This window comes from Vicugna pacos, unplaced genomic scaffold (genome assembly GCF_048564905.1).
Source record: "Vicugna pacos unplaced genomic scaffold, VicPac4 scaffold_19, whole genome shotgun sequence".
Lineage (NCBI taxonomy): Eukaryota > Metazoa > Chordata > Mammalia > Artiodactyla > Camelidae > Vicugna > Vicugna pacos.
Genome location: NW_027328740.1, coordinates 68,270,125 through 68,295,540, shown reverse-complemented (window position 1 = coordinate 68,295,540; position 25,416 = coordinate 68,270,125). Strand labels below are relative to the sequence as shown.

The 25,416-nt window shown below is 43.3% G+C and overlaps 1 protein-coding gene across 1 annotated transcript in view; it reads right to left on the bottom strand.

Annotated features, from left to right (window-relative positions):
* LOC140693127 (trafficking protein particle complex subunit 9-like) overlaps positions 1-22,176 on the bottom strand; it is a 1,110,112-nt gene extending 1,087,936 nt beyond the window's left edge. Inside the window, exon 1 of the mRNA XM_072957192.1 lies at positions 21,659-22,176. Coding sequence (XP_072813293.1) covers positions 21,659-21,906 — 248 coding nt within the window. The 5' untranslated portion in view covers positions 21,907-22,176. The remainder of the gene's footprint in view (positions 1-21,658) is intronic.
* Positions 22,177-25,416: the final 3,240 nt, after the last annotated feature.

The following is a 25,416-nucleotide window of genomic DNA, read 5'->3' as shown; positions in this document are numbered from 1 at the left end:
ATTTTCTAAATTCTCTACAATGAATATAACTGTTACAATAAGAACAATAAAAAGTAAGGTATCTTTTAAAGCATGCACACCGATTCATTCATTAGGAAAAAATATTTTAACTATTAAGAGATAAATATCTAGTGAAAAAGTACTACTTAAAAACAAGAGTGCATTTACATGTTTCATAAATTAAAAACTGAAAAGCACAAACACATCAAGTTTCTAGGGAGACCGATGCAACATATTAATAGTTATTTTCAAAAATTCTAATGGAACAATGAAAACTCAAGAAAGGGAAAATCGTGATTGACAGCCAAAGGCAAACACATGAAGAGCGAAGGCCTAGAAATCACAGTTCCTTTAACTCTACTACTAACTCAATAGGAGAGGAAAGTCCTCACTGAGGGGACAGTGGAATCCCATGCAAAAGACAGGATGCACTGTACAAACTGCACTAGAATCGCGGGTGATTTTCTCAGAAGAATTCTAAAGTTACAACATTGCTGAAAAACTATGAAAACACTGACAGATTAAAACACACAGTCATATATATTATATAGAAACATATGAAGTCTGCTCCTATCTTGCAAAATAATACAAACAAATTTGTTCATTTATGGGCACTGATTACTTTATGAAAGTTAGAGTATTTCAACTAAAACAAATAATCAATAATACACTCCTCTTGTCAAATCTAGTTGATAAGTTACTCTGCTATGTAAATTTAATGTATCTAAGATAGATCTAAAATTTGGGAAAAAAGCTTTGTATGTTTCTTTAACTCTTCTCAAAATTCCAAGCTTAATTTTAAAATGGATCTGAGCAGTATTTCTATATGATCTTTTCCCTTGTGAAATGAACAACACAGTCTGTTGTCAAAATTCTGTCCTTACAATGATTTACAAGCACCGTATCCTAACAAAACTGCTGGACAGCAAGGCACTATCCAGACACTGTGACCAAACAAATGAAACCCAAGGAAGACAGTGACCCTATTCTGGAAGGCTTATAATCTGTGTCAACACCGTGGTTTTTATTTGATTGGTTAGAAAAATAAAATCACTCAAGTACATTTTTCTTTGAGCATTCTGTAAGTCATGACTCTGTTTTTAGTGTCATGAGCAGGAAAGACTTAAGCATGACTTGATTAAGTCAATTAGCAACAAACATCACTGGAGAGTGAGTAATAAAGAAGTTAACTGTCAGCAATGCTTCTGCCTACATGAGACCTAAAATAAACCTACACTGATATCCGAAAGGAAAATGAGGAGATGAGGTCCCCAATGAGAAAACAAACTAACAAGAAAACAAAAAAGGAAAGACTTTTTCAATAACGATTCCAGGAAGAAGTGGAGCATGGTGGTGAAGAGCACAGATGCTGGGGACAAACATGAGGGTCTGATCTCCCACAGCACTGGGTAGCTGTGACACTGATATGTCAGTGAAATTTTCTGCATCACAGTCTCCTATCCATAGACTGGGGACAAAAACAGGTCCCGTCTGCTAGAATGGTCCTAAGAATTAAGTTATTTTATATATAAAAGTTTAAATAAAATACCTCAGATTTTATATAATACTCCAAAAGCAAAAGGAACAAAGAAAACAGAGATAAATGGAGATCATCAAAATGTAAAACTTTGCTTCAAAGGACACCATCCAGAAAGTGAAAAAGCAATAGACAGGAGAAAATTTTTTAAAATCATTTATCTGATTAGGAATTTGTATCTTCAAATAAAAAAAAAAACCCTAGAATTCAACAATAAAAAGGAAACTCAATTAAAAAGTGAATAAAGGATCTGAAAATGTATTTTTCAAGGAAAATTTACAAATGGCCAATAAGCACAATCAAACGGTGTTCAATATCATTAGCTGTAAAGGAAATCAAGTCAAAACCACTAGGGTAAACTGCTTCACACTCACTACAATAGGTTATAAAAAAAAAGTGTAATAAGCACTAATGAGGACACAGAGGAAGCGGAGCGCGCAGCCCTTGTTGGTGAGGATGTAACACAGCGTGGCCACTTTAGAAAACAGCCTGGCAGGTCCTCAGAGAGTTGAACATTTGGTTTATGAATGACCCAGCAATTCTGCTCTCTGGGCACACATGTAAGAGAACTGAAAACAAATGTCCACATAAAAACTCCTACAGGAATATTCACGGCGCCATTACTCATCACAGCCAAAAATCAGAAACAACACAAATAACTATCACCTGATGAATGGGTAAACAGTGCGGCCCAGCTATACAGTAGAATATAATTCAGCAATAGCAAAGCATAGAGTACTGACCCAGGCCACAACGTGGACAAACATTGAACACGTTACTCAGTGTGAAAGAAGTCATTCACAATAGACGGTTGCACTTACATGAAGTGACTCGATTTACATTAAATGTTCAGCACAGGTAAATCCACAGAGAGAGAAGAGTGGCTCCCTGGGGCTGGGGGAGGATGGGGAAAATGGGAATGACTGCTTGTGCATATGGGGTTTCCTGTTGGGGGATGAAAATGTTCTGAGATTGACTTAGATGCATAATTCTGGGCATAGAGTAAAAAGTGCTGCACATGTTAATGGGTGAATTGTATTAAAACTGTTAAGGAAAAAGAACCTAGGGCCAGTACCTTCAAATAGTAAATGCAAATTGCTAATTTTTATTAGAGGAAGAAGAAACTGCCCTCAGCATGAAAGCAGGAGATCAGCAAATGTGAGTTAACCGAAATTGGACAAGAGAAATTCACTTGAAACTGTTGCTGAGTGTTCACGAAATATTCAGAAATAGGAAAATCAATTTGACATCACCAAGAAGCCTTCTGCTTCAAATGCAGATCAAAGATTTAGCAAGCCCAGCTGCTAGAAATGATCAGAGAAGAAACCTGGTTCTTAAAACAAGCACCAGAGGCAACAAGGAAAAGGTGGTGAGGAAAGCAGGCGGCCGAATACCTGGAAGAGTTTGCTACAAATTATTTCTCCACTGAAAATTTAAAAATAAAATGAAAGTGATGAAATACTCTGTTGACCTCACGTGAATGGGCTTCCTTCGGGGCTCGACTGTTCTGTAACCCCGAATGAGAGACTGAGGAAACAGCATGGCTCCTGGAAGTCCCCAAGTGACTGCCCACCAGCACGCTGACCACCATCACATCTGCCAGGGTTGAATTGCAGAGAAGAGACCAACTTCCGAAAGGCACAGGAAATGTTGAGTAGGGAAGAAAAGGCTGCGGTCAGTCCTGGGACAGAGGCCCTCTGAGCATAGGCCAGAAGGCTGCAGGTGAACTGAAGTGGCCCTGGGGCAGGAAGGGACCACGAGGGGAGCATATCTCAATTATCTTCTCTCTCTCCCTCGGGTAGGAGAGATAAAGCCTGCATCATTCTCACCTGGAACTGTGGGTTCTGGCTGGCAGAAGTCATACCGACACGGAATGATTACTCAAGACTCTGTGGAAATAGTCAAGAAATAGAGAGGGAGTAGGGAGCCAACTCCACAAGCCTCTCAAATGCTCCCACATTTATTGTGTATAATCAAAGTAAACAGTCATTAAAAGCTACAGTGTTGATAGTAAACAGGAACCTGGGGAAAGAAGGGATCAGACAGAGTTTGTAGAATCCAACATGAGTACAAAGGCTTAGTGTATCTTTAGGGAAGTCATGGGGTGAGGTGACTAAGATATATTCTTTTGATATGTCAATTACACAGCAGACCACCAGACCAGCTAGGTCCTTGTTTTGGGGATAGTAGACTATCTAACTGCACACAAGCGCAGCGTTTATAGCTGAGGGCCTAGGTCATTGCTTTGCAATGAGCTGAGTGCTATCTAAAACCTCAACTTCGCAAGCAAAGTATTGTCTCTGCTTTTTAAGGTAAGGAGACAGCAGTGAGAATGCACAGGCGCTTGTTTGAAAGCAGTTACTAAGCATATTTTTTTTCTTCTTAAAGTTGACAGAAGGCTGGTGTCTGTTAAAATTTCTTAACCCAATCATGGGCTCCCACATGGAACCATTTTGGAGGACACCCTAGGATGACAAATTCTGGCTCTAGGCCTTTTCCTGCCAGCTTCAGCCAGTCTAGCAGGGTCTAGGCACATCCCTGAATAACGATCATACAGAACCACCCACATTCTTAACTCCTGGTGCTTGAAACTTAATTTTAGCTCTACACAACTTAACGTAGAAACGTTTCAGAAATAAAAGATATTATATTCATTTTATATCTAATCATTTTACTGATTTTTCTGATTGCTCTAAGCTGCTGCTTCTCGGTAAAGCACTTAATTCTGCAGGTGAATTCAGTAATTTCTTTGGGCATAACTAGCCAGTTTGGTCTCGCTAACTTCTATTGGTCAAATACCCATACACTTAATTGATTTCATTGTTCATCAATTTCATCTGAGAGGAGAGGGAGTGTCACTTTGTTTCTCAGCCCACCCTCAGCTTTTTATCATGAGCAACTCAGGCCTCCGGAAACCAAATAAACGCATTTGTTTCCCTTCTAAACTTTCAACAAACCCAACAGGATACATCAGCCTCAAGAAAGAACTCAACACAAATGTTTAAAGAAAAATCTATAAACCTGAAGCAACTCCATCTCCGAATCATGATACACAATGACATGAGAGTAAGTGTGTCTGGCACAAAGCATGGGTGAGCCTGACCACCTGATTTCTATTCTTCAAAGGAAGGAAGGTTTTCCTATTTTTTATTATCACTCTGTCATTGTTTCTGATTAAGCCAAAAACTAGTTTATGAAATAATTAAGCACTGCAATAACAGATTATTGTTGTATCAATTACAGAATGCATTCAGAGGGGTTAGGAAAACCCAACTCTGTAAAAAAATGCAAAATTTCTTCCCCTGTGAAGAACACGTATACAAAATGCAACAGAGAATTCAAACTCTTGTGGAGAGGAGCAAAAGCCACAGAAGCAAAGTCATTACTGTGAGTCAATACAAAATTCACTGGACAATCATGTTCAACGCATTCAATGAAATTTAAAGGCACACTGCCAACCATTCACTTAATGATCTGCAGGCTAGAGGAAGAATTTCCCTCTTTAACAGACAACAGTAACCAATAGGGTGCCCCACCAAACAAGGACGAAAGAATAATCAGGTTTTTAAAAGTTCTGATAAATCAGCATGTTCTAAAGATCAAAATCCAGAAATTTTAAACATTCATTCACACCACAATGAAACAAGCACTGAAAAAAAAAACCAAAAAACCCAAAGAGACTAAGCACATAAATCATGTACCTGGATCAATGAGAACTTCGTGTACCGCTGGAAGAAAGAACAGGCTATAGCCTTTTACTTGAAAAATAAAACTACTTTTAAAGATAACTTCTAAACACATTTCATCATTCATGTTGCCTTGAAAAATCTGAGGCACTTGTATCTGATCAGAAAAGCAATTCTGAGTAATAACAGGTTACAATTCAGTGCCAATTTGCTTTAGAAGAAAAGAGAAAAGTTACTGTTTCTCATATTATGCATGAAGTGTGAAGAGCCTCCCTGCCTCTTTCTCCTCCCGTTTTCTTAGCTCATGGTTCCCAACCCTTCTGAAACAAGTATGAGAACGACTTATTTCCACCAATATGCCAAATGACTAAAGGATATCAAGTATTTTGTGTAAATATAAGCCTACAGCTTAAACTAGAGGAGAAATATATCAGAAGTCTATATGGAACTTATTTCTACCTTCCTGAAATCACACACACAGTCATTCACACAGACACAGACATATTCCCCCTGGATTACTGGGCACTTCACAAGCTTAGGACTTACAACTTCTAGAAGATAATTTTGTAGTTTGTTTAAAATACAAAACTGTCAGATTTTGAAAGCCTTGATCATCTGCTAAACCATCCAAATATCAAAGAGACCCAATTAGCCTTCTCTGTAGAATGTAATTCCCCTTGATGGCAAAACAGACCCTAAGAAGTACTGGATCCAAGTCTCGTGCTTATCACTAGCTATGATCATCTTTAAGCACATTAACAGATTCAGAAATATATGTCCAAACAACATATATTCTTATTGAAATAGTATACGTGTTCAATTGCCTATACAGAGACTAGGTCCCATGATGGTGTTTAAGAGCTATTTTGTGTATTGCAATATTTATTTTTAAGTGCAGACAAGGAGGGTGGGTGTTACTCACTTGTAGACCACCTGCTTAGCATGCACAATGTCCTGGCTTCAGTCCCCAGTACCTCCAAAAGAATAAATAGAAATAAGGTCATATTTAAAAATAAGAATATAGTTATAAAAAAATAGGCTAAAAACCACTGCAATCGAGGAGCCGTAATTACAATAAAAAAAACAAGTGTTTCTATCAAATAGTGACTATATGCCAATCACAGACACAATCACAAATCACACCTGACAACCATCACGTGTGATACTCAGCAACCCTACTAAGTAGACACGGATGAGAAACCCGGCTCTGCGGATGAGGAGACGGAGCTCGGAGGAGCCGGGGACGCTGACCGCCCTGCTCCCCGTGACACCACGTCACCCCAGGGCAAGCGCTGACAGAGCTGCACTTAGGGGACACCCAGCTGCATGGAACCTTGAGGAACTGGGGAGTCCCAGAAAACACTCAAAAGTGTTCAGTGAAAAACCAGCTCAAATATATTACACTGTGCCACATCCTTTAAAGAGGGAACATGACTGAGACCTTTTTGATGCCTCCATGTCCTTTCTGCCATCATCAGTTACTTGCCCTCACAGCACGACCAGTGATGAACTGGACCCCATATGAAGTGCACTCAGATGGCAGAGCTATTAAAGCAGTTTCATGAAGTTTGTAAGATTCTGTATATGCCTCACACAGGCGGTCATCCATCACATCTGCCCGGTGTGGATGTACCACCTGAAATCACTCCTTTCTGCTTTTTAAAATCCCTTCATCTAATCCAGACTTATCAACAGCAAAGAAGCAGCTAAACCACAGACAGTGGACAGCTTTTCACCAAATTATTCGAACAACCCATCGGACTACCTGGAAGCCCCTTACTTCTATTAAACCCACTTCCAGGTACTTCATCATTTTCTGATTGCTGGACTTGGACTCTGACTGGCCTACTCAGAGAGCTCCCAGCCTCATATCCGGGGGTGGGAGACAACCGTGTTCTTGTGGGAAATCAGTGAGGAAGGCGGACATCCTCCAGTCAGGTCTGCACGGCTAGAAGTGCCACAACGTGCTAAGAAATTATACCGTCATTACTCCTGGGCTCCCATGGACTGGTTTCACATTAACCAAACTCATGAGACATTGATGCAAGAAAACCAGAAACTTAATGTAACAGAAGACGTGAAAACTATGAACCAGACTGCGATATCAGAGTTCAATCATGAGTACAGTTTCTCCTCAACGGCCAAATCCCGGGCAGTCACATGGCAAGCGTGGACAGAAGCAGAGCAGGAAGGGTTTCTAGATTAACTCAATGGACTAAATTTCTGTTATACAAACAGATCTACTGCCTGGAAAACAATTAACGCCAATCACGGTGCACTCTTCGTGGACAGTGGCCGAGACAAGACTTTGAGCACCTGTGTAACTCTCCCTTCTCTGTCCTTTCTGGGCTAACTGATGCACAGACGTACAGAAATCCAGGGATGCAGATACATCTAAAAACCCAAAGCCCATCTCTGGGAGCCTCAAAACCAGACAACCAGGGTTTAAATACCAGCTCTGCCACTTACTAACTCTGTGACCTTGGCCAACTTACTTACCCTCTGTGTGCCTCAATTTCCACATTGTAAACCTGAGACAACAATCAAATCTTCCTTACTCGCTTGTTGAGAAGATTGAAGGATTCATTTCTGTAAAACTCTCAGAAAAGAATGTAGCACATTTTTGGTTCTCAACAAATGTCAACTTAAAAATACAGTGGTTTACAAGTCTCCTTTCTAATCGTCTTCTGTGTTTCCTGGCTAGACTAAGTCCCAAGGGAAATCCTTATTTCTCCTTTTATAAACACTTAGGGTGCACCCTTCTGTTCCATCCCACCACCTGTTTAAACTGAAGGAGGGGATGCCTCTTCCCACTCCTCTGGGCCATGGAGTATTTCTCCCTTCACACCCCTGACCTCTGGCTCACAGCTAGACCTTGTCACACTAACAGAGTGATGTGTGAGTCCAGGGAGACAAGCAGGGCATGTGAAAACCTTCCTTTCCCTCCAGTGTTGACCACCTTTTGGAAGCACCCGGGATGCTCAGCTCCATGGCAGGACAGCCCTGTGTATGAAGGGGCAGGTCCTCTCAAGGGAAGGCTTGCTGTGGCCTAGAGATATCTGGGACAGGGTGAGTCTCTAATTCTGCTACACAGTATCATGACACGCATTATCCCACAGCCCTGAAGTTCATGGAGAATGTGGCTTCATCAGTAACAAAGAAGACATTTATCTCCTGCCTTGTCTTTTGTGTCATCTCTCAGTTGGCTGCTGGAGACAACATGTGTATAAATTTTGGATCCCCTGAGGCCCCAACATATATAAAGCAACAAAAAATTCTGTTGGTTCATGGCGACTGTGTAACAGTTCTGACTCTGGTGATGCTAAATTATAGGTATAGGAATTATGGAACCTCCTCAAATATCTTTCATCATAAAACCAGCTTTTCTTATTTTCCTGTTTTTTAGTAGTTGCCAAAGACTCTCAAATGATGGCTTCACACAAAACAGCAGCTAAAGTTTAAGAGCCCTCTTGACAAACCCACTGTGGTAAACACTTTACATAATTACTAATTCTCACAATTCTACAAAGCAGATACGAGCATCCCCAAATCACAGGCGAGGGAAAAACTCAGAAGAAACTGACTCAGGCTCACGTGGCTCAGTGGCAGCGCGTGCACGCAAACCCAAGTCAAAGCACTTCACCCCTTCGTATATGTACCAGATCCCCTACCACCAATTAACACACAGCGGCAGGGTCAATACTCAGTGAACTCAACACACTTTTTACCTTTACGTTGCTCCAGAGGCCGCTTCTAGCTGTTTTATAAAATCCCGGCTCACTAGTTTCTAACACTGGAAGAAAAGTCCGATTTTGCCATTCTTTGCACAGCAAGTCTAAAATGTTCACAGCGAGATGACAGAATAAAACTAAGATATAAGCAGAATAATTTTTCCAGGTAGACAGACATAATGGACATTGGGCTATTCTGAAGCATTAAGGAAAGAAATCAAAATAAAATAACGTTGTTTAAGCCTTCTTTTACAAACAGGAAAATTAAGACTGTAAGAAGGTGCAATAGCGCCACCTATCGCTAAAAAGACCTTCCAGGTTGCCTGTAAAGGTGCAACACAAAAATTGCCTGTAGGGTGAGAAACGAGAATCAGGTAACTAAAAGCTTATTTAGCACACAATAGACTTTGCTTCGGGGGAAGGGAGGGGTATTCAGTATTTAATATGTTATTGCTAATACTCCTGAATATAAACAAAAGACATAGGCTCATGGAAACTCATCTTAGAAGAGAAAAGAATTCAGTCCAGCTACTTAATTTAGCAGGAGGGGAGACTGAGATCTTGGATCTTTCCTCCTGTTAATCAGCAGCAAATCTCTCCTAGGCCTCATGTCTTGCACTGTAGAAAAAACCAACAGATCTGTACTACGCCTATATTCATAAAAGTCACGTCTGTATTTTTCCAACAGTAGGTAATCTAAGTATCTTGCAAAATATTTCTCAAAGAGCCAGGAAATAACACGTTTGTTGAAATACAAAAACATTTATTTACATATTAAAAGAGCATGAGCTTTATTCTCTCTATTAAAAAAGTGACATGTCAAATAAAAATTTTATATTTTAAAACCTGTTAAGAGTGCAGAAAAAAAATCAAAATTTTCTTTAATCACTAAATAGAGAAGCTTATTCCCTGAAAATGATCAATGTGGATTTTTCTAAACTTAATGGTTCTGGTCAGAATCCCACGAATTTAAAAGTCTGAGTGGATGGTTACACGGCAACATGAATTCTGAGTTGTAACAATACACATTCTGTGTAAATAATCTTCAAGGTCGTCTGCTTAAGGCAATTTAACTAGTCCCTGTCTCACTAGAATGATACAGATTTCATTAGAACTTCATACTGCACTAAAAAAAACTGTATCCTTGATACTTTAAGCCATATTCATATATATCATATATATACATATTGAATATGCATCAGAAACAAGCCAATCTTTTTAGTATTCAGAGTTGATCCTTCTAAAGTATCGGTCATTGTGACAGCACATTTTTATTAAGCACCTTTACGGTGCTTTGTATTCAAGGCGTCTAACTCTCACAGTCAGACAAAGTAAACGATATTACTCAAATTTCACAAAAGACGAAATGTACTTAAGCCATGAAAACAACTAACATATTCATCATCAGGAAAGAAAAGAGTAAGGATTTTATTTACAATACTCACTGACAATCTTTCCTTCCATATTAAGACTACATAAAACCATTTCAGTCTTTGTAAATTTTTCAGTCAATAAGCACCACTAGAGAAAGACATGTAACATCATTAGCAAAGGTTCGACTTTCAAAGCCAACTTCTCCTTTGCACAATAATTATTTTAAAGGTTTTGTTTCTAGTGCTTACAAAGCACTAAAATAAAAAAAAATTACCTTTTTAAGTCATTACCTGAGAATAAAACATTTGTGAAATGCACAATTTTAATTTATGCCACTCTATCTCACATTCTCACTGGTGTCTCTCCTTTGAAGGCCTCATCAAGCTGAGATCGCTAAAATCGGTCATTTATGGACTCACAGGAGTTCGGGTAACCACTCAACGGGAGGCTGATTAGAGGAGAAATTGAGAATGCATCCTGTGCAGCCTGGATTCCAGCACCGAGCTAGCCACCGCCAGCTGCGTGTGATTTGGGACAAGCTGCTCCATCTCACAATCCCTCAGCTGCAAAAAAGGAGACACTGATACCAACCCTCAAACACCTGCTATGAAGGAAAACATGAGGAAATCATTTTAGCCTTAGGTAGGTGTCTACTCAGAGTGAGTTTGGTCATTATGATGATGAGGATGGCTGTTAATAAATTAAGCTAGACCAAAAAGTAGAAATCCGCATAAAGGAGAAACATTTTAAGTCAGTTAGCATTTCCTTTTGGGTGGATTGCAGAATATTCTATGGATTTTTTTAATAAACTAAGTTTTGTCCATTAATTATAGATTTACTGGTTCATGGACAAGTCTCCAGATAAAGAATTAGAGGCCTCTGAACTCTGAATACGAAGAAAGTAAATTTAAAATAAAATCAGGTTGGAGATTATACCTCATTTGGGAGAGTATGTGCTTAGCAAGAATGAGGCCCTCAGTTCAGTCCCCATTAACTCCATTTAAAAACTTTGTTTTTAAGAAATGGAGAATTAAAGCAAAAAGATGGAGGAATACAGAATTTTTTTAGAGACTCATCTCAGATTTAAGATGAGGAAGAAACCAACCATTTCTCAGAGGAAATCTTAGGAACTATGTAAACTGGATCTGAGATGTCTAGTCTTCTAACATTATTCATGAATTCATATTACCAAGTCTTAAAACTACCTGATAATCCACAGTGGTGATACTGATCATAACAGCTGCCAACGTGGATCGAGCTCCGGGTAGGACTGCTCTGTTCTGACATCTCTGCCCCTGAGGCCTCACCAGGCTGAGAGCACTAAATTCGGTCATTCATGGGCATCTCGTGTTAGGCCTCCATTGTGCTTCTCACTCCCCCCTCACCATCTGACGGAAGCACTTTTATCATCTTCTCCACCCGCAGATAAGGCCACTGAGGATAGAGACTAAACCCGTTCCACGTCACATTGTTATTAAAGGATGTCTGTATTTCTGCTGTTTTGCTTTTGACAAAGGTATCTGAGATATCAATTCGAGACAGTTAAATAATCAAGTCTGTCTGGTCTTCACCTCAAAGAGCAGATACTATAAATTCCTGATGTAGGATGAGGCTGCCGCCACAAACTGACTCAGCTTGAAATTAATATCCAAAATGAAGCAGCGGATACACGTAAATATTCACGACTGTTAACTCCGCTCACCAGTCTGGAACCTTATGCATGAACGGGGGTGAAATCCCCACCCGTGTCAGGGAGGGAAGCACAGATTTTCAAGGTCTCACCCAGGCTTCACGGGCTGTTTCCCCCCACAGACTGTCCTCAAAGATTAAAAAGCTCTCAAGATTTTTACACCATACAAGCCCGAAAGACATATCTGCAGATGTAGCACTTTCTCAGGCTTAAACTTTTTTTGCCTACACTCAGCAAGGGGGAAAAAAGAAACATGACTCTGCAAAGTCTCTGAGCCTCACCACTCACAGGAGTAGAACGGCTACAGCAGAAGATGACCCTTCACATTGCAGGATGAGAACAAAATAAAGCCGCCCCAACAACAGGCACTCCCAGAGACAGCGCTCAGCTGCCTTCTGTGCACTCACGGTTGTGCAGCCCTCTCCACCATCTATTTCCAGAACACTTCATCACCCCAGAAGAAACTACCTGTCACTAACAGTCACTCCCTAACACCACTCCACCCAGCCCCTTGCAACCATCACCTGCTCTCTGCCTCTGCACGTGCCTTTTCTGGGCATTTCAGATCACTGAAATCAACAATATGTGGCCGTTTGTGTCTGGTTCCTTTCACTTAACATGCTGTTATCAAGACTCGTCCATGTTGAAGTGGTATCAGCATCTCTGTCTTTTTTTTTTTTTGAAAATGTTAAAGTTTATTTGAAGGTGGTAAGTACTATCAAAAAGAGTAGAGTGGAGTATAAGGGATTGGGTTTCAAAGGGAAAAGGGCGGGTTGAAAAGTCAGGGTGGACTTCCCAGAGCAGGAGGCCTTTTTCATCTTCGCTTTTATTATTTTTTTTAATTCACTCTTACGTCTGAATAATGTTCCACTACATGGAGATACTACATTCTCTTCATCCATTCAGCAGCTATGTATGTTCCAGGTCCAGAAGAATGAGTGTAAGAGGTGACTGGCAGGGATGGCACTTAAACAAAGTGAAAGATGTGCTTTAAAAAAAAAAAGCCAACCAATAGAGGCACAAGGAAATTCACTGCGTTTCTGAGCAAAGTGCTTGCTTGCTTCAGCAGGTCTACCGCGCAGGGCTGGGGCGGATATTGGAAGGGATCACTGTGAGGGAGTCACCTGAGAAGACTCCACACTTTAAGCAGTTCAGACAATTCTCCCTTATCCTGTATTGTTAGAGCCATTTTTCTAGGTTTCTCTTATTTCAATTAATAGTACTTTAAGTACACATCTGATCATCTGCATCAGACCACCTTACCTCCAAGACACAGAAAACAATTCACTGACTGCAGCAGCTCCAGGACATAACGGTAATGGATCAGGGAGTGCTGCAGCATCCCAGCCTGCAGGTACAAACCCCAGATGTGCCCTGTTGATGTTCAGAAAGTAAAATGCATGGAAATATCTCACTGCTGGTGCATGACTTCTGCCCCCAAATTGCCCCAAAATCATACTGACAAAGCACTACTCAACCCACTCACTACAAAAAATAAAAAAAGCGAAGAAGACAAATTTAGGTTCTTCCATTGAAAACCAGCAACCGTCACTGCCAGTATCTGTGGTGTAATGGTCCTGACTTCAAAAACCATTGGGCAGTTACTTTACAAACGTGAAAGGCATATATGTATTCCACGTAGGTGTTATTAGAGTAGGATTTTTCTTTTCAAAATTTCCAGTTGCAACATTAGCACAAGAAAGTTTATGTTTCAGCTTTAAAAGAAAATCAATTATCTTCCACTTTCTTAATGTTGATCCTATTATTATTTTATAAAGGGAGCTATGCTGCAGATTATAAACCAACTGTTTCGCTTCTGCAAAGAATAGCTTTATGACTTCACTATTTTAGAGAAAACTTTAGCGATTCTTTGAGAGGTGGGGCCTGGTGCGCCCACTAACAGCTCTTTGAATACTGACAAGTATGTGCTATTAAGTAATGCAAAGGCTCTAACTCCACATTAACTCAGAAACCAAAGAAACTACACCAAAATCTTACTTTATCATTTTTAAATATTCCGATTCTTTTGAATATTATATTTCTTAAAAGATATGATTTCTTTTTGAGAAAAACCACAGCTGTATTAAATTTCCTCTCACCAAGAAAGCAATTTTTATCAAGAATAAAAACCCCTGTGGAAATCCAAAACACGGGACGTTTCTAGCTAAGTGAACATGCAGATCTGAACACAAACTTATGTCCTATCTGATCTCACTCGAACGAGTGCAACAAAATCCTGGGCTACCCTGGAACTTAGCTCTTCTGTTCCATATGTTGGCTGAGCTAAGATCATCACACAAGGCAGGGAAGGAGAGAAGAAAGTCCACTTGGCGGCCTCCATCTGTTTTCTTCCAGCCACAAAGTATAGCTAGAGCGGCCCCGCTGACAAGCCCGCCCCATAAGGAAATCCGGCATACACACTGCCCCTGCCGTCCCCAAGCAGCCCAGACACACCTCTCCCACTGGTCGCCTCCCAGCCTGAGAATGGTCTTCTAATGACCCCGCCAGTTGGTGGCACCCTCCTCCTCTTCCCCGCTACAAACACACACACATACACATACACACACACAGAGCCAGGGCAGCCTTCCCAAAGCACAAAATTGATTACATCAACCCACTTCAAACCCTTCAGAGGCTCCCTGGTAGAGTTCTAGCCCCACCCCTGACCCTGCTTGCCCAGCCTCACCTCAGTACCCAGGTCCCCAGTGACCTCAGGGGCCCCCTGACCTGCTCCTACTTCCCACTTGCCTCCAGGCTCATTTTGACTGTTTCCCAAGGATGCCTTCCCTCCCTCCAACCTCCCCACTTTGTTCCTCTGTTCCTAGAACATTCTAGGCTAAGTCAAATTCTGACACTGCTAAGCTCCCAAGAAGCTAATGCATTTTGCTTACTAATGTGGGTCCACCCTCTCTACACTAGACACTCAGAAGTGCACGTGTTATAAATAAATGAATGACGGGGTGGGTCTCAAAGGGAGAGACATACCTGCTTTCGCCCGTCCCGGCCCTTCTTTCTGTAGAATATCAGAAGCAAAACCAGAAGTACCTTTCCTGAGGGTCACTTCCTGCTGACAGCCTTCACTGCCTCCTGTGTCAGTTTTAGTAAAACCCAAGCTCCTCCAAAGCCCTCCTCCCAGACCCTTTCCAGTGTCCTCCCCAGCAGGGCACCCTCCACCCTGGACCACAGAGGGCAGTCTCCACGAGTCCCCAACTACAAGCCTCCAGGCCTCTGCCCGGGCTGCACTTGCCACATGAGCCACCTTCTTGACTCCTTCTCCTGGATGACTCTTAGTCTGTCCTCAGAACTGAATGTAGAGCCCATTTCTTCCAGGAAGTCCTCTCTGATAATACCCTTTAGCTCTTGGCTGGGCTTCTTCTACAGCAGCACTGCATGGCAACCAACTGGTGTTTGTCCACCCACTCCTTTAGATCATGACATCTTGGAGGCCACGTGGGAAAAAGGAGTGAGATGACTAGAGGGGTGGGAAGAGCAAAAAGCAAAATCTGAGCCCAAGTCCCAAATTTAAGGATCCTTTCTCAGAAAAAAAGAATAAAATGTTTCATACATGTCATTTGGCTACGATTTTTGTGGCTCATGGAAAGCAAGAGCTTGGTGTTTTAGTCCAAGAACCAAGTTATATGCAAAAAAATGTATATATTCTTATATAAAGCAAGCCAGAGCTGCTCAACAACAGTATGCTGTTAAATTCCAAAGAACTTTGATAAAGGCAATCTCTCTCTCTCCGTTTTTTTTTTTTTTTTTTGGAATCATATAGTTTCAGAAGTATTTGTGTAACTAAGTGATTGCTACAGCCCATGATTCTGCACTGCAGTGTTTGGGGCTGAGGAAGCCCAGATTACATGCACTGTGTAAATGTAATCACACCAACACACTGACAGGGGCCCTAGTGTCTGAGCTGAATTTTCAAAGCAGACAACCTTACAATAGAACACATTTCTAAATAGAAAGTAAGAAATGCAATGTTCTGTACTCAATTTCATACGTTATATGGGCTATTAACCAACAATGCATCTTTTCTAATGAAACCCAAAAATAAATTGCCAACGTCGATTTTCTCCATCTGATCGTTTTATGTTAACATTTGTTATCAAACCCTCACTCCATACGAAAACCTCAGGCCTAAGCTGCAGCAGAGTTACATCCCGCGGAAGACAGCCTATCAAGGGAGAACTGGAGAGTTTCCCTTCAGAAGCTGCTAAGTCTGGTTTTGCACCTGTATGTCATTTGCAACCACGTCATCGTCAAAAGAGTAAAACCTTACATCTGTAGGGTGTAAAGCACTGCGGTGCTTCCAAACCATCAAAGAAAGCTGAGCTTTGTGAAACACTCCTGAGGCACTTAAATCGTAGTTTTTCTGAAAGGCTCTGAAACTGACTCACTTCACCATTCCAGGTACAACAGGACTTAGTAGAGAGAACATGCCCTTGAAGTCTGACAAGGCCCTGCTTGAATCCTGCTACAGCATTTACTAGCCGCTAAATGGACCAATTCCTTAAACCCTCTGAGAAGGCTTCCCAATCTGCAAAACGGGGCTGCCACCGCACACCTGGGAGGCATGGATGTGAACGCAACACGAAAGTAGGGCGGCCGCCTGGTACCTGACACGGGGCCTGGCTAGTTTCCCTCCGCTGCCCTTATCTCCCTTTAAACTTGCACTGTTGCCTCTGGTAAGGATCAAGCCCCCGCAAGAGACTTCCCTATTCTTCTGTGTATCCCCGGATACATGACATACCCTTAGGAGGCCAGAAAAACTGCCTCCTCCTCAGTTACCATCAATATTCTTTAGAGTCTGGGTTGTTTTAACTCTATTATACAGGGAGACTATTCTAGAACAGTCCAAGCACCATTCTCCATGTTGGCTCCCCTCCCAGCACCCATCCCTTTTCATCTCGGATCCTGTATGATTGCCTTCTGCTCATACGAAATCGAGTCCGGTAGGGTGGGTACTCCCTAGGCCTCCCTCCCTCCCTCAAAAGTAAGTGTGACTACCTTCTCCCCACTCCCCACTCCAAGTCCAGCTTCTGAGTAGTCTACCCTCCCGGACCCTGCAGACTCTGCAACGTCCCAAGACACACACGTGGCCACGAACCTCCCTTCAGATTTCTTCCTGGCTGGCCCTGCCCACAACCCGGCCCCTTAAGGATAAATGGCATTGCTCTGAAAATGGCAAACGCCACTGACTGACACACCAAAGCTGCATGGTCTGGGCTTTCCTCCAACCGAAGCAAAGCCCTGCCCTCCCTCACCCTCAATCTGCACCTCTGGAGAAGTTCTAACCCACATGTAAGGCTGTGAACACCAGCTAAGAAGGACGAATCCCAACGTGTATCTCTATTCCGGCACCTTCACCTTATCCCCAGGGTCACATAACCAAGTGCCTCTTTGAAGTCCTAACTTGGATGAAAAATTGCATCTAAAAAATGCCTCATGTCCACCATTTACTCTGGAATTCGATTCCTGGCAGGTATCTCCCAGGCTTCCCATTTTAGTAACAGCCCCAGCACACATCTAGGTGTTTGAGGTCACATTAAATTTCCCCTGTTCCCTCCCCCCGGCCCTGCCCTGGAATCAGTCTTGTTATTTCCGTTGCTAAGCCCATCTCAAGTCTGGTTCTGCAGGGACCACAGCCAGAACCCCACAAGCTCACAGCAGTATGCAGTGAGTCACAGTCCTCTGAAGGGTGCTCCCTGGAGGGGGAGGCATCTCCTGGCACGGGTCACCTCAGAAGGCACTGGATTCTCACAAAGGAGGCCCAGGAGAAGGGACTCAAGGTTTGTCCGTGGTCTGAGCTTTGAAGGGCCTGAGGTCTTGGGGAGCTCCTAGTGAGCAGACACAATTGCCAGTGAGCAAAAGAGGATGTAGGAGCCCAAGCAAGGATGTTCTCACTCCGACCCCTGGGCTCTCAGGAGCCACAGGAAAGGCCTGTGTCCAGGGCACAGCCCAGTCATCACAGATCCCACCCTGCATTTGCCAACCCAGACAGCCTAAACTCATTCAACTTGCGACACTTACTTCTGTTCTGTTCCCCACCCAGAATGTGATGGACTCATTCAGAAATTCTGATCTGTCTCAAACGAGACCAAGTCAGTGAAAAACGCAGAGTCGACATTTGGACCAGAGCATGAAAGAAGAAACAAGGCCTCATGGTCAGCATGATGGTGGTGGCCAAACCCTTCCCCTAGGTGAGATGAATCATGGTGGGGGTGAGAATGCAACGTCCTAGGTCGGCCAAAGCATCTTCCTTCATGGCTGACTGGGGTGTTGGTGTCTCACTACCACAAACTAACGACACGGCCGTCAGTGGTGGACATCAGCTGCAACAGACACGGAGTCAGCTATTTACTGCCAACATGGGTTAAAATAAACGCCGGTGCAGGGAGGCCAGCACGGCTGCTGAGGCAAACCACAGACCCGGCTATGAATGCCCACTGGCTGAAACAGAGTGGAACCTACTGTCCCCTTTAGCGGTCCATTTGTCCACCAGATACAGGTGAGCCAGCCTCTTCAGAGAAGGCCATGTATTCCTGACACTCAGAGAAACCAGCCTCTTAAAGGGAACAAAAGAGTGGCATGGATTTTAGACACGATACTGCTCCTTTATGAAGGCAAAGTAAACTAAATGGCACGGGGAAGTTGAATGCAAAAAAAAAAAAAGTGACTGCTTCCTCAAACAGCGTCCCCTGCAGCTGCTCACCCTCGAGCCGGCCACTTCCTCACCAGTGACCGCCGGCCTGGAAACGCCGTCACGCACGTCACACAGCGACAGCCAGGAACTACATGCCGAGCACGTTTGTGTAAAAGCCCGAATCAAGCAAGATGCTGCAGACTTTGACTTTCCAATTTAAATACTCCATGAAAAGAATCCCTCAGCAGCAGCCTAAATCAATTCGCATCTCACTTCTTGAAAACAAACAAATTTAATAAGGGTGCATTTGTCACCAAATATAAGGAGGACCAAACAGGTTCCTCAAAGCAAGGATTTTAACAGGTATCAAACACCAGTGGGTAATGTGCTAAGAAAGCAAATATTCCAAAAACTTACAAAATAAATAGATGACTAGGATAATACATGAATCAAGTGAGCTGTTATGTTTTTGCTTTTTAAAGCGATGGAGACTGCACAGAGGGCGATCTGGCTATTCCAATGCAGGGTGTGCACATCTCACCTTTTCAGACACAACAACATCCTCACTGGGCAGTACAAGAGAAAAAGGAAAAAAAGAAAAAGGAAAAGAGTAACAAGCGAAAATTAGAAACACAGAAGAACAAAAATGACTTTGACAGCCTGTACAAGAGCTTAGTTGAGTGTGTGAGGCCAGGGACGCGGGACGGTGAGACCCACACTAACCTCCTGCTCCAGGAAGGCAGGAGACTGTGGGGAGCGGCGCTGCCGGGGACACCAACGTGATCAGCTCCCCTAACCAAAACTCCACCTACATGCATCTAGATAGCTTTTGAGCTACAAAATTTTGTCGCAATTCAGGCTGGACAGTTTTACTCACTGCCACCAAGAGTAGCAGGAGAGAATTAGGCTCTGATCCTGCACCAAAGCATTGCTTTATAAATTAATGACTGTGGAATAGTAAAAGCAACAATGGAGTAAAAGTGACTGGAGAAGAACGTGCTTGACCCGAGCTCACTGGCCGCGTTAACTCACTGACGTTCAGATGCTGGCTGGGCGCTTATTGTACCAAAACAGACAGACCCACCTGGAGGGAGGTTTAATGCGCTGCTGTATTTTGATGCCGAGAGCCATGCCTGGTACACGAGGTTCTTGGTAAACAATGGGGACAGTGTCAACCACTATGTGCTAAGCACACATCCAGCTACTCCGCCAAATCCCAAGGGCAGACTTCAAAATGCAAAAACAAGCTGGCATTCTCTGGTGGGTCTACAGACTCAGAGCCAAGCAGTTGCTGAGCAAAAATGTCACCAGTGCCTCTTATGACAAAAGAGGAAGCACTGTCCAGGGGGCTGGGGCAGGGCTCCAGGCTTCCACTGCTCACCCACCAGTATGTGCAGGGGGATAAGGTGGTCCCTGCTTATGTTGCACCGATGTACCTACCTTGACTAACGCCTGGGGGATCAGCAGGAGGTGACAGGTGAAGTGAACGGAGTCAGTCTAGGAGAAGCCCGGTGCTGGCAGCTGTGCCTTCAGCAGTGCCCAGGCTCCTAAACCTGCCACCTAATCTCCAAGGAGCAGAAGGGGAGTGCGGACATGTAGATCACAGGGCCCTGTGAGGACAAGTACAGATCATGGACACGACATGCCTTGCCCCTTCCTTAAGCCACAGAGGCATGTCCGGGGAGGAACTGAAAATTCATCCAGAGTTCGCCAGGCACCACACGCTGGTGGGACTCGGGTCCCCTGTGCCTCTCACTCACAGGGCTGGACTGGACATTCTTTTTATCAATTCTCTGGCATCTTCTCCTCCAACTGACCAACAACCAGAAAGTAGGATCTGATCTTAGGTATGTTCAAGAATCACAGAGCACCGCCTCCACAGCGGGCCCGGCAGCACGTGCCAGGTCCTCCAACTATCACCTTTGGGACCGCCATGAGCGCTCTCCAGACTCAAAGCCCGAGGCCGTAGGCCGGGGGTACACAACTTGCCTCACTCTCCCCAGCAAAGTGGAACCACCTCTCGGCAAAGGCATCTCAACCTTTACTGCCCGAGGGACAGCAAGATAGACACATGGGGAAACAGAGCAGAGGGTGAGGGGGTAGGCTGCCCAGAAGAGCTCGTCTGCACTTCCGAGGCAAAGTGAGGCCTTTGACCTAATCACAGGGGCAAAGTGAGGAGGAACCTTTCCCTGCTCTGTCCCATACTCCGTGACACAACATTCCCTGCATAAGGAGTTCATTCGGAATTCCCTGGCGGTGTTTCTGATGTCCTAACCTGGCATGGTGGCTGTCGGGCAGGGAGAGAGGGCCTGAGCCGTGCAGGTGCTGGGCCTGGGAGGCAGCAGACACCGGCTCCAGCTGCAGCTCAACCAGCGCCTCCTTCTGCGTCTCTGGATTCAGCATCTCATCTATAAGCAAAGGGATGAGACTGTCCCAGGACAGGCTGCCCAACAGAAATGAGATGAGATCCATGTAAAGAAAGTTTCCCAGTTGCCACATTTAAAAATTAAACAAACAAACAAAAAAACAAATATTAGAAAATGATTTTAAGAACCGATCTTACTTATTCTACTGTATGTAAAATACTATCATTTTGACATGTAATCAATATAGAAAGTAACAAGATAGAATACATTCCTTTTTCTAGACAAGCCTCAGCATCTGATGTGCATTTGACCTACAGTACATGTCAGCTCAGACCAGCCTCCTCCTCAGCGCTCCTAGCATCAGTGGCTGTGGCTACTCTATTGGACAGAAACTCCAGGGGTCCCACCAGTGGTCCTGGCTGAAAAGCGGGAGGAAGTGTCCACACTAACCATAAAAGGACCTCTCTGAAACAAAGGGGGATTCACTTTGAAATGTCTGTAAACTGGCGGGCTGCACCTTCCTCCACCCTTGTCTACAAGACAGCGTTCTTCCTTGCTGATCCCTTCCTGGATGTAGGGAAGCAATCCGGCACACAGCCAGGGTGGCCGGTCCTATAGGTATACTTACCTGCTCTCTGTGTCCAGTCCCATGAAGTCCTCCTTCTCAAACAAGGTGCAGAGGAGGGGGATCTTGTCTCCAGACTTGTTGGGGGCCCTATTCAGCCACTTGGACTTCAGAATGATGAAGAGTGACCCAGTGAAGTCCTCGATCCTCTTCTCCACCAGCCTGCAGGCTTCGTAGATTGAAAGCCACGTAGGTGCGCGTCTGCTCGGCCACCTCCCCATACAGCACAAAGACAAAGAGCTGAGAGTCATTAACGAGGTGCCATACAGCTCCTCTGCACGTGGAGCTTCTCGAAGGCCTTGGCCAAGGGGCAGTCGGTAATGGTGACAAGGCCCACGACCTTGCAATGGGTCTGGAAGTTTCTCCACTCATTCTCGGGCGCATAGTGGTGCCTATAGTGGATACAGAGTGCCCACTGGGAGCCGCACGGGTTGATCTGGCTCACCAAGGAGATTCGCTTATAGATGCAAAAAAAATTCTCCTCTGAGATAATTCCAACGGCTTTTAACATCACGGGGAGATTCTGGTCCTTCTCAGCGCACTGCACGTAGTGAGGGATGCTCATGTTGCAGCCCCTGCAGAGAGGGGATAGGAGATCGAGATACATATTCTGCTGTGGGCTGTGCGCCCTTCTGGGTTGCGGTGACCTCGTGTGTACCAGCCAGAAGGCAAGGGAAGCCCAAGCAAAGCCGGGGGTACAGTTTGTCCTCAGCGTCTGCACATGGCTAGTGTAGCTCGGATCACATTACCCAGCTTTTGGTCTAGGCTTGCTGCGCCTGCACAGCAGTCATTTCTTGTTTTCTGTTTCCAAGACCTAGCCAGACCCTGATGCAAAGTCAGTGCTCAAAACTGCTGAATAAAGAAATGAACAAAGGAACGGCTTTCCAAATCCCTTTAAGCAGAATATAGAGAAAAGAACCACAGTGGGATCTAAACATCAGGATTTCAATTCCAATTTGTTTGAACTCCTAAGCTGCAGAATAATGGATAAGAAAACTTGCCTTGGGGAGGAGGGTACAGTTCAGTGGTAGAGCACGTGCTTACCATGTACGAGGTCCTGGGTTCAAACCCCAGTACCTCATTTTAATAAATGAAACAAATAAACAAACATACTTACCCTCCTCAAAAAATATTTTTTAATTCAAATTTCAAAAAACATCTTGCAATTGACACAACATTGTAAACTTGACTATACTTCAATTAAAAAAAAACCTTGCCTTACAAGAATATATCTGGATTATGCAAGTTTGTAAATGTAAAATGCCTAGGGTACCACCTGCATAAAAAGGGGGGACTGTAGAAATTTACTATCGCTCCTTTATGAGCTATATTACCTTTGGTGGGGGTTATAACTTCTCACATCTAATTTTCTCAGATTAAAAAAAAGAAAACTTTACCTTATTCTCAGTACTGCTGAAGAATCTGATAACCTTATGAAAGCATCTGACCCACAGAGGTTACTCAATAAATGTTTGTTGAATGAATGAATAAACAAGCAAAGTGAATGCTGCTACCTGCCATAGAGCATCATAGTGGTACTGCCTAGAAATCCCAAGCCCAAGTTCACCAGACTCTGCACTAACCATGTGGGTGACCTGGGCAGGCCTGTGTGCTTCTCTATGCCCCAGTTTAATCATGAGTAGAAATGAAGGCAATAACACAAACTTCAAAGGGTTAGTGAGTCAGTAATGAATTGTACCCGAATTTTGCAAGAGCAAACCATTAAGGAAAACTGGGCAAAAAGTTCATAGGCCCTCTCCATATTATCTCTTACAACTACATGGGAATCTACATTACATCACAAAATTAAAAGTCTAATTTTTTAAAGAGGATATTGAGGTTAAATGAGCTCACTGTCTCAAATAAGGAACACACAGCACAAATAGAACAATCCCTAGACCATGAGATACATTCAGTTAAATTTCCCACTGAACCCACTGGTCCCTCCAAATTCAGAACACGAGGATGGGTCTACGTGGCCAGAGGCCACTGCACCTGAAGCCAACAAATCTAGTGGTCCCCACTTCCAAGAGCCCTTGTCACCAACCTAGGTATAAGTTTGTATTTATAATTTATTTTTCTTTTTATTAAATAGAAACCCCCAATTGCATAGCCTTCAGTTCACCAAAACCTGACCACAGAGATCATGATGGCAGCCCCTCTTTGTGAAACAATAAAATGAAATGCCATTTCCACAAGACTTCTGTGTAAATCTACAAGGGAACTTCATCCTGGACTGAGAGTAAGAGGACTGGGAGGGAGGGGGCAATCTGGGGCACAGAGAACCATGGGCCACCTGTCCGACGATGGACTTTAGTTTCAACACTCACCCTCCAGGAACTTCAAAATACACACAGACTGAGTGCTATGGACAAGATTTTTGTTTTTAAAGAAATCACTGACGACCTAGCAGCTCTTGTTTCTAACGAGACACAAATGGATTATGTGTATAATGTTTCACAAAAGCCCTAAAATACTATCACCCCAACTTGACACATGAAGAAACTGAGGGAGAGAAGTTTATCGCATTGTGCAAGATTAGAGAGAGGCCACATCAGACACCGTATTTAAACACAATCCCCTTCTCCACTGCTCACACTAGAAAGTGTGACATACAGCCCCTTTCCTGCCCTTTCCCTGCAATAAATCTCTGAAGAGTCTTTTCTGTGCCACCTGGAATCACAATCACATCAGTTTTCCACAAAGAACTTTGTCACTCCTTGGAGGACGTATCAAAATCTAAACGGTTGGGATGGGAGGAGAGATTTGCATTTTCTGTTTCTCAAAGGAAACATGGCTTTAAAAGAAACTGAAAAGCACTTATCTAGTCTACAGTCTCATTGTGCAGAGAAGGAAACGGACGCTGAGAAGAGATGAGGAAAGGGCCTTATTAACAAATATTGCCTGAGTGCAGCACCAAGCCAGCCCTGGGCACCACTGTGGGAAGATCTGGGAGGCCCAGGAGAATGAGTGTTAGAAAAAGGAAAGAGAAGAAGCATACAAGGCCCTGTCTCTACATCACCATAACATGGAGTTCCACCAATTTACCCAGTATGGGTGCAGCCAAACTTAAGGTGGGCTAGAGAGATTATAGAAACTTTGAAGTCTCAATCATAGTGGAAATTCTAACATTTGCTGTGCTTTTTTCCCAGTTCAAGCATCAGCTCAGTGGGCGCTCTGTACCAAGGACTACATGAGGCCTGGAGTTCTCCCAAATACAGATTTCTGTTACCACGTGTGAAAACCACATATAGGCCCACCAGAAGAAATACGCCCACAGATAAGATGGAATTACTGAAACTGAAAGCCACCAAGCAGCATATATTAACTAGGAAAAACGGTGCTGCTAGAAATGGACTCATGGACATAGAAACAAACTGTGTTTAGCAGGCAGGAAAGCGGGGATTAACAGATACACATTAATAAATATAAAATAAATGACAAGGACCTGTTATATAGCACAGGGAACTATATTCAAGTTCTTGTAATGAGTTGTACTAAAAACAATCTAAAACTTATGTATATACATATGCATCTGTTTATAACTGAATCTCTCCTGTACACCTGAAACTAACATTGTAAGTTAACTACACTTCAATAAAAAATAATTAGAAAAATAAAAGCAAGTCATTAAAAAAACAAAAGAACACTGTAATCCCCTTAGCTGTAGGTGGTGGAGAATTCTGGTTGCAAGCACCAAGTCCACTGGATCACTCCAGAACTGACTGTCACCCTTTCTGACCATCAGAGTGTCACTTGGC